The following is a 10630-nucleotide window of genomic DNA, read 5'->3' as shown; positions in this document are numbered from 1 at the left end:
CACAAGGAAGCGTCCTTGAAGTAATATCATAATTTACGAAAATGGCGCTATATGTATAAATTATCCAAAATTATTATTTTAAGTATTAAAAGATACTTGAAAATATTGGCAAAAGATATATAGACCTTGTGAAATAAGAATATCGGTAAAGCGCCATAAGTGACAAGTAAAAAAACAAAATATGTATTTATGTAGAAACTTGTGTTACTTCTTCTACTTATGGTGTTGGAGAATATTTATAAAATGACTTATAAACCTCGTTTTTCCACATGAAAGCTGCTGAACACTCACTGCTGCCCGATAAATACACGTTACTTCGATGAAAGCGAAATAAGTTCCGTTTCGGTTGAAAACATTGCGCCGATCAGTGGACTACCAGGTGCAGTAATAAAACATGTGCCGGATTATTAAATTTGGACCACATACAACTCATCGATGTTGGACATTAAAATACATACATACTGTGGTCTAGTATAACAAAAACTCTACATGCAAACCAATTTCCTGGAAGAAAAGAGACGACGTAAATGTGCATTTATTTTATATCTACTCGAATCAAAAGCACCTTACCACAAATCGCTCACTCCTTTCAACAACGTCATATATAAGTAACGCTCGAGATAACACTGCGTCCACACGATGCAGTGCACTATGCACCATTGGGTGCGGATAAGGGTTACAAGAAGAAATATTCAATTCTAATAAAAAAGGTTGAGTATATGGTATTTTTTACGTAGAGTGCACGATTTAAGAAAACCGTAGTAACTTTCAAGAACGTCAAAAATAAAAATAAAAACTTGATTTTTCAGGAGATCGTTTTTAAAGTTTAAAAATATAATAAAATGTATTAACAATAAATATCAAGCCACTCATTGAACTTTTGATTGTACAACAGGTCTATTTAGGTAAAACCTGAATATTTTTTCTCCATTTGAAAAATATTTAGTATATTTAAATAAATAATTAAACAATACCTTTTCTCCACTAACCACGGGACCACACACAACCCAACACACTTTAAAAACACTATTTTTAAGACAGTGTTAAAACACTTATATTATACTAACAAACATACAAAAATATAATATGAGCTATAAGTAGTACATATTACAAGACTCTTTTTAATAACAGAGTAAAGTATGAATAAAGAACAGTAAATAGTAAAATCATATTTTTAAAATATATGTATTGAAAACTCAATCAGTTTAAAAGCAAAATTAAATTTAATTCCAGGAAAGCAAAACTACGTAAAAAGTTATAATTTAAACACATTATATAATAAATTAACAAGTAAATATGATAAAAATGAAGGAAAATGTTACTTCCATTATTTTCGCATTGTAATCAATTAATTTTATGATGCACTATCTTTCCACCTGTCACACGCAAACATGTATAGCTTGTCTTGGTTGGTTGGAGGATATTTATATAGAGCAATAAACCATAATCTTAATTGTTGTATATAGAGTTAAATAAATAGAAATAAAAAAAAAACATTTTGAGTGTGTCCAAATACTTGTTCACAAAATCTGGATTATCTCCAATTACAGGAGTTATTTATAAAAATAAAAATAACTCCTGTAATTGGAGATAATCCAGATTTTGTGAACAAGTATTTGGACACACTCAAAATGTTGTAAATAAATTATCTGGTCAAATTATAAGCTTAATAATAAAAATGAAAATGGTATTTTCTGGCGTTTCTCATGTGTGTGATTATAATCCGGGATTCGGATCTCACATACTAATATAAGAGTTTCTGCTTAATAAAAAGCTTCTTTACATCTCACCAATAGATGTCTCTAGTGAAGTTTTAGTGATTCATGAATAAGGTTTCTAAATTGGTTCATATATATAGAACTTCCAAGAATTTGAGTAGTGTGGTTGTCAATAATGGGTAGAATTGGTGAATGTTACACGTGTGTAAAGTGATCACTCAAACCAGCCTATGACGGTCGTAAGCCCCGTAAATGCCCAGACTTCCATATTCTTCTTCATCTTTGATGAGATGTCAAAAAATAATAAGAAATAAAAAAATTCATTCTGTAAAAAAATACTATTTATTTTATTCCAATTAAAAAAATATTGGTTTTTTCTTATGAAAAAATACTGACAATTTAAACATAATTACAAAAATTCGAAATTATTTCCTTTATTTACTAACCCTGAAATTCATCTAGCGTTTCAAAAAACGCATTATTGATGTTCGGTAACTACCCGAAATTGATTTCGGGAATAAGCAATCGGCATACACTTAAAGGTGCAAACTAAGGGAATGAAATGGGGAAAACGAATAAAAACTTGTAACATTGGTAAATTTTTCAACCCCATCGCTGCGTAATTGGAAAAAAATACATAAATCGTTATATTTCAAGGAATTTCAGTACTTAATTTCAAAGTGCATAGCATTCACCCGGCATGTGCCATGGAGCTTTATCATTCATTCGCATTTTGTCTGGAAATTAAATCGCGCAAGAAGAGACGTGATTGGAATGAATCGCCCGCCCGGTGGCTGTGCTCTGCACAATTTCAGCAGTAACTACATTATCTGTTATATCCTGCAATACGACGGAGGTATTTTATCTCCCAATGGCAACCCTTTCCATCGTGTCTCTTGTCTCATCCCAACTCTTTTGTTTCGTCCCTTGTTCTATCCATGTACATAATATTGCACATTTGCGAGAACAGCGTCACAACTCAAAATCGGTACATAAACGAGAGATTTTTAAAAAGTTTAAGTGTTTTAGAAAAAACAGCATTTTTTATTATTATTTTACACTGACGCCTTGCCATGATTTTACTCCATTTTTTATTTTTAAATATTAGGAGAATCATTGATAAGAGAATGATAAAAAAGTATCGCGATTTTCCTTGTTTTTGGTATTTTTCAGATATACCTAACCCAGAGATTTTAAAACAATATAATTTTTTTGACTTTCACCTTTTAAATACGTAACGTCGACCGATTACATATTTCAGATCAAATTTATATTCTTTGATTATGACAATATCCTAATAAAAACAGCATAGGATGAAACTCGAAGGTACTTGTCAATTTTTCATACGATTAGGTAAGTACTACGTAAGTATAATATATATATATATATTTTATGCGAACTGTTTTTTAAAATTTATGACAAGTTGCACATCATACCAATAATAAAAAATACTGTATAAATTAATGCTCATTTTTTTGTACAAAAATATAGCAATCAAAATCACAGGCAGTCAGTAGGCAGGTAGAAATTTAGTTAAAGTTGAATATATAAATAGGTAAGTCATCCCTTATTCCTCCATATTCAAATATGTGAAATTTCTAAAGCAAAACACGTATCCGGCGAAATAACACACAGTTATTCGTCAAATTAAGCTTGTTAGTTCCTCCCCTAACCCAACCGCCCCCTCCAACCCTTCCCGGCTCACCCCCGGAACAGGAAAAGGGAAGCCGTCTCCGATATGCAAATATCGGTTTTGAATGTTAAACAAAAAGCTGTCGGTACTGAGTAATCATAGTTGTGGTTTATTATTATGAGATTCCTCTGGCTTATCCATGTGTTACCATTGTGACTGTACAGTAATTTATTAATTTGGTAAATATTGTTTTCAAACGCCTTTTGCTTGCTAAAATATGTGCGTGGTATAAAATAATGATAAATAATATTGGTCTACATTTTTTCCTAAATATTATTTACTGTGTTGTGATGTATGTTATATCACAATAAATCTTTACAGATGATATTGAAGTCAGGATAGTTACATGAGAGTGACTCATGAATAAGAATAATAATGTCGAAATGTATTTTTCAGACCTTAGTCTTATTTTGTGGTTTTATTATTTTTAACATTTATTTTCGTAATAACAAAACATAATATATGTACAATGTATTTATTTTATTAATTTTTCCCCCAAAATGTATTTACGTAGGTAATGGAGTCCGCCTCCATAGTGTAATGGTCAGCACGCTCGGCTACCGTTCTGGAGGTCACGGGTTCGATTCCCAAGGGGGGTAAAATAAATAAGTGATTTTTTCACTGTCATATTTATTCAATATTACCCATGACTGGTACCTGAAGCGGAGGGCTGATCACCTTTCCTTCATGTGTAAACGATCAAGATAACACTGCGTTTATATGATGCAGTGCCCTATGCACCATTGGGGTGCGGATACGGTTTATTATTATTATTATTATAATTAATGGAGTCAAGATGCACAATATGTTTTTTTTTTCAATTTTATTTTATATTAAAAGTTATTTTATATTAAGTATAAGATCTCAAGCTAAAAAAACATCGAATGTTTTTACTAAAAAATCCTAGTGCATTTAATATCGATTTGATACATCAATTTTCTAATGATAAAATATTTCATATGAACAATGCAATATATGCCCTTATAAGTTTTTCCAATGTTGAGATATATAGACTTAAAATAAATATTTATATTGCTCTTTAATACTTATAAAGTAGGTATTATTCCATTCCATTAACATCCAAGTTAATCTTTTCAAACATCGTCCGATATACGAGTATAGAAGGTATATGATTCAGGTTGCTCTGATTATTTAGTCGTAACCGAAAGTTTGATATTTGAAATAAAATTAATGTACCTAAAAAAATTATTTTTTATTTGAGTGATATACAATTATTATTGTTAATTTTTGTTTTTTTTTTACATTCACTTTTCTAAACTCTAATCTTGAAATCTTAATTAATCTTAAATCTCATTATATTTTAGCAGTTTAAATGGTAATTTTTGTAATAATGAAAAAAGATTACAATCTAATCAATGTTTTATTGCAATTTTCCATTTTATAGATCTTAAAAAGTACTTTGATTTCAAAAGTTATTTTTATGAGATAAAGACTTGTACCCAGATAAGCAGTAAATGGTCATTATTTTCACTGAAAGGCACGTTTGCTTTAAATGTTCATAAATAATGTATGTTTTTCTGCATGCATTGATAAAAGTTGGAATCAAACGGGTATACCACACGAGAACATCAAGTTCACATTCCACTTAACCGATTTCCCTAGTTAACGCTCTATATGTACATATATGTAAGTACATAATATACTTTGGTAAAAGAAAACGCGCGTTGTTTGCTAATAGTACATACGTGCACATTCATCTAGTATCTACAGCAAAGACCGAATTAATTTCTTTATTAATGGTGTCATTAAATGAATTTTCACTTATTTTCCAGTCAACCGAGACTTTTTCTGTTTTTTGCATAAAATTAATTATCATGCATTGATGTTTTGATTTTATGAAATATGTACGAAAAAATTATCTAAAGAATTATCAAAATATCTACTTAAATAAAATGCAGAGTAATAATAATTTATCGAATATTTTGATATATTCTAGATGTTTCCAATCAATCAATTATACTGAATTCATTCATTTCTAATTTTTACTACAAATGTAAAGCAATGAAAACCATTTTTAAATGTATTAGTTACCTAATAAGAAACAAAATAATACCAAATGTAGAATTGAAGTTTATTGCACAGTATTGCATATACATATACATTTTTACTCATATGTATAATAATACCTTGTTTCTTACTAAAAAGTGATATGTTATATATTATATAATGAGTATGCGTGAAGTCTGGTTACTATTATCATTAACAACTTAAAATATGTCATATTTAAAACCAATTAAAAAATTTAAAGATTTTTTTTTCATTATTTTCACCTCAATTTATAACTCAACATTTAAAAATTTAGCAAATCTTACGATAGGTTTTAAGACTCAAAATACGCTACCTAAAAAAATTATCTTTACTGTCAATTTATTAATATACCGTTAAAGTGCTTTTAATAAATATTGAACACACGTAAAAAAACTATACCTTCTAAATAAAAACTTATCAAATTGTTAATATCTTGAAAAATAAAATGTTCATATATATTTTAATATCTTAAAAATTATGGGTTAATAAGTACGCATAAATACAAAATGCCAGAGTTTTAATTCATTTTTTATTATATTTAAAGACATAAATAATATACAACAGAAATAAATAATAATAAATTATTATCCTAAGGTACAAGTATTCAGAGAGTAACAGTTGAGAGTATTTCATAAATTATAGCACCGAATCGATTTGACGATACACAGCTCTTATGGTCGGTCAGACACCTTCCTCCTCGGAAGAAGTATGTCTCACTGCTGTTGCATGAGGTCTGGAGGATCCTCAAACAGTACTGGAGGCGGACATGGACTGGTCGTAATACCTGTAGGGGTCTGCTGCACCCTTTGATGGCCGAACGACGTAGTAATTCCTCCTATACAAAAATATACAATGTGTATTAGAAAACATTAAAATTACATTACTATAATTAAATAGGGATAAAATAAGAATATAACATAATGGGGCAAATTATATTTTTTTTAAATGACATTAACATTGGTATTTTTTATATTTGGCTTTCATTTCCGCAATCTGCCGAGATATTTTTTAATCAATTTAATGGCAAATGATTACAAAAAATTACGGTGTATTTAATACATGAAAAACATTTCTAAATAGTTTAAGTACGATTTCTTAATCGGCTTTTAAATTGAATTAGATTTTTGGTTTCGAAATTATGTTATTCACAAGTGATTTATTTTCATGTTTTTTAAATTATTTATTAATTATACTATTCATTAAAAATGTATCCTTTAACAATAATAATATAACAGATTCCACGTCAAACTAATAAATTATCTTAATATATCATTTTAACTTATTTGAGGTTATCGTTTGTTATTCACAAAAATACAGTTACATGTTGTGTAAATCAGTGAAAATGCAGGGTATAACAGAAATATATAAATTAATTTTACTCGTAGATTTCAAAAAATTCATCTAAACTGTTAATTTTTTTATATTCTTTATTCATATTTACCAAAAATGTGTCATTTAAATTCTATACCATGTGATGAAGTTATTAAGTAACATAAACACTAACAAAAAATACTCTCAAATGTTGTTCTTAAATATCAGTTTCCAATATTTGAATGTATTATTTAAAAAACGTTAAAATCACAATTTTATCATAGTCAATAACGTTTAAAAACCAATTGATTATTTGTATTTTAAATTTTCAAATAAAATTAAACATTCCGAATTACTTTGAAAATAACAGTATTACAAAATTACAAACATCTTAAACCTGATTTTGTTTATTTCTTTACATGACAGATTTTATCCTGTTTCGAAAAAGATTCATGTATTTATGTATTCATTCATTTAAGAGTCATTAAATAATTTTCTAACCTATTTTACTTAAAATACTTAGTATATGATACTCACAAACCATGTAAAAAAAAACATGTGTACATTCTGAACATACACATTTATTTTACCAATTACCTGTACTTACACATTATATACTGTTTAAATATATCAAATTACCTTTAGTATTTTTAACAGCATTGCGTAATAAATTTTCTTTTAAGGTTTTCTAATATTTTTTGCATTTTTTGGATCTATTTTTTTAAATCTATCATTAGCAAGTAAAGTGGTAATCGTAAAATAAGCATTTTATTGCGATAACCCTTTAACAAAGAAATATAAAATAATTTGTTCTTCATTATCTGTTTTTCCTTATTTTACGACTATTTTTTTACCTGTTGTGACCATCAGCATGCACTTGGAAAGTGGTTTCCCCGTGTCCTCCATCGTGGCTGAAGAGTTTCTTGAGGGCGATGATACCAGCGATGGTGAGAGCCACTTTACTGGCGATAAGGGCCTTGCCGGCGATAGCAGCCAGGGTCTTCAGGGCGATTCCACCGACAACGCTCACAGTCGTGATGATTCCCATGAGGAGGTAGGGCAGAACCTTCTTGCCTGGAACACGCATTCAACAAATTTATAACGTCATGTTTAACGACAAATTCAACAATAGCTTAGCCCGCTAAAAATGAGTTATTGATGCTCCATAATTAATCATAATAATAGTAGCATTTTTAATTAGGCACAGTACCTACGTATGTAGTATAAACTGTCAAAGTTTAAATGGAAATTTCGAATAAATTTATATCGAACAAAATTATTAGGAATTCCTTTTTTAAACTCATAACCATAAACTAAAATTACTATTGCACATTATGTTTAAGATAAAGCAATAGGACTAGTCGCTTTTCCAATTTCTAAAATAAAAGAGTTGATTATCATTTGCTTTATTATTCTGTATAAATAATCTTCTAGTAGCTCTACTGTAATGTTACTGTAGATGAGATATTTTTCATTGTTTTAAGGTACTTTAAATTTGGTCGTATATTTTTTTAAATACCTAAAAAAACGATCAAACTGAAAATAATAACGAATGCTCGCTGGAAAAGGAATATAGAATGTACAATATTTACAAAGCACTGTTAACACTATTTTGTGTTTTCGTACAATTCTGTTCATGAGACATTTTTTAACATAAACTTTTTTCTCATGTTTTCTTGTTTGTGTATATAGGTATTCAAACATTTAGTTCTGATTTCAAACATTGGTATGGCGTTCTATTCTCTCTGCCAACCTCTGCAGTGAAGTGGCGTAATTGTTAGTTAGTTAGATCTGATTTATTTTAGAGTTTGCGTTGTCTGCTCCGATACTTAAATTTATTTAGAATAAATTCAAAGAAAAATGTTAAATTATTTTATACTTGAATACAACCTATTATTTTTATATGCTCAAGAACGAAGTTTCAGGATTGGCTGTCAAGCCATAGTCATTTAAATAAAAAAATATTAAGTACTACGCAATTAAAATCTCAATTGTTTTCATGTATTTTTAAAATGAAGTCACCAATTAGATTTTTTGTTCGTTTCAATTATTTTTGAAATCCTACTTTTTCCTCGGGCTTCGCTAGCGAGATCCATGGTCAAGGTGTGTGTGTCGAAGAGCTGTTGGAACTTGTTCTTCAGCTGAGCATCCAGCCTTTCCTCTGGGCTCATGGCTCCGAGTCCCCTTGGTTCGGTGTTGGCGGAAGGTTGAGATTCATTCTGCTTCACCAACACTAAACCGTCAGCCAGCTGGATAGAATCCTAAAAATATTGAATTCACAGTTAATTTTTTAAAATAAGAAATAATACCTGACTTGTACATAAAAATCACTGAATTAGTACTACAATTTTGTTTTAAATTTGTCAAATTATTTATAAAGAGACTTTTTTTTTCACTTTTTTGTTTATTTTTATGAATTCGCATGTTCAACACTACTGTGTGTAGATATAGAGTTTTCGCGATGTACCTGATCGATAGCTCTGCTCAAAGCGTTGATCGCTTTTGATTTCAAGCAGTTGGTCATTTCGCTGTTTGAACTGCAATCATCGTAGACTTTTTGCAGAACGGCGAACTCGGCGGACGGCCACCAGCTATCCTCGTCGGCTCTGGCGCTTTCCTCGTCGTCATTGTCAGCCTTCGCCCTGCGGGCATTCAAGGAATTACTGTTGAATTCCCTGAAGGAGCCTTTCTTCTGGTTCCACTGGTTGTCCTGGTGCGCGTGCGCGAGGACGAGCACGCAAAGCGCCAAGAAGGTAATCCGGAGTAACGAGCACATCTTATGACACACAGCACTAACTATTGAAGATACGCGCGCTCGATGGAGGATGATTTGTAACTACTCCGATGAAGTGTGCGCACCGGTATTTATGCCTCCCGTAGCACCTCCACCGCCGCCAGAGGATGCACGAGCGCCAAGCACCAAGTTAGTGCCGCTCCGAGCCTCAAGTCCGGTATTCCGCACCAATTGTTTCGTGTTTACTCTTACATAACTGAACTTGAAATTCATTACAAGAAAACTTTTCTAGCGTGCTTTTCTCTTTGCAGAATGCCTTTGAAAATATATATTCGTGTAGCTGATCAATCTATTGTAGCGTGTTAAATAGCGCCGTGTATGAAAAGGTTTGATATAGCGTGTGATTTTAGGTAAACATATTTTTACTTTAATTTCGTTGCTAACAGTAGCGTCACCAATTTTTTTTTTTTTAGAAAAATTGGTAATGTTATATATTTAGAAAACTCCGTAGAATCTAAAGAGAATATTAGAGACAAGATATTATTTCTACAACAAAGTCAAATCTACAAAAAATATTTTTATTATAATTATTCGAAATAAGATACATACTATAAACATTAAAATAATAAAGTTATAGAATTATAACACCTTCCTTCCAATTTAAATCATAATAAAAGTCACTAGAAGCGTAATTGTTTTTGTCCAACACTTGAAGCACAACCACTAGTAAGAAAAGGATTTTTAATAGTATCACTCCTCAAATTCAAAGGAATTTATAAATATATCACCATTTGTCAAGGTAATTCAATTATTAGAATGATCGATCTACCATGAATGAGGTTTCAACAAATCTTTTATTTTAAGATGTACGCCACTGACGCATGATATTTTTTTAATGTAACCGTCGATTAAACGCATATAATTTCTGATCGGTACTTGGTACTATAAAATTTTACTTTTACATTGAATAATAATTTTTACTCATTAATTCTGTAATGTTGAACCCAGTGATAATATGTGGTACATATTCAGATTTGAAAGTAAAAAGAAAAGAAAAAGAAAATAAAACTAATGCCATTAGAACCTACTTCAATCAACTTTAACAATAAGTTAGTTACAGTACAA

General features: G+C 30.1%; 1 protein-coding gene across 1 annotated transcript; it reads right to left on the bottom strand.

Annotated features, from left to right (window-relative positions):
• Positions 1-6074: 6074 nt before the first annotated feature.
• On the bottom strand, positions 6075-9547 carry Osi21 (Osiris 21). The gene is made up of 4 exons (XM_088257627.1): positions 9239-9547; positions 8837-9032; positions 7626-7845; positions 6075-6295 (listed from the first exon to the last, which is right to left on the bottom strand). The coding sequence occupies exons 1-4, from the start codon at positions 9545-9547 to the stop codon at positions 6205-6207; spliced, it is 816 nt and encodes a 271-aa protein (XP_088113753.1). The 3' UTR covers positions 6075-6204.
• Between the last annotated feature and the right edge of the window lie 1083 nt (positions 9548-10630).

This window comes from Brachycentrus maculatus, unplaced genomic scaffold, assembly GCF_059751285.1.
Source record: "Brachycentrus maculatus isolate JH-2025_06_01 unplaced genomic scaffold, ASM5975128v1 h1tg000086l, whole genome shotgun sequence".
Classification (NCBI taxonomy): Eukaryota; Metazoa; Arthropoda; class Insecta; order Trichoptera; family Brachycentridae; genus Brachycentrus; species Brachycentrus maculatus.
Note: the sequence above shows the minus strand (reverse complement) of the source record. Positions and strands in the feature narration are given on the sequence as shown.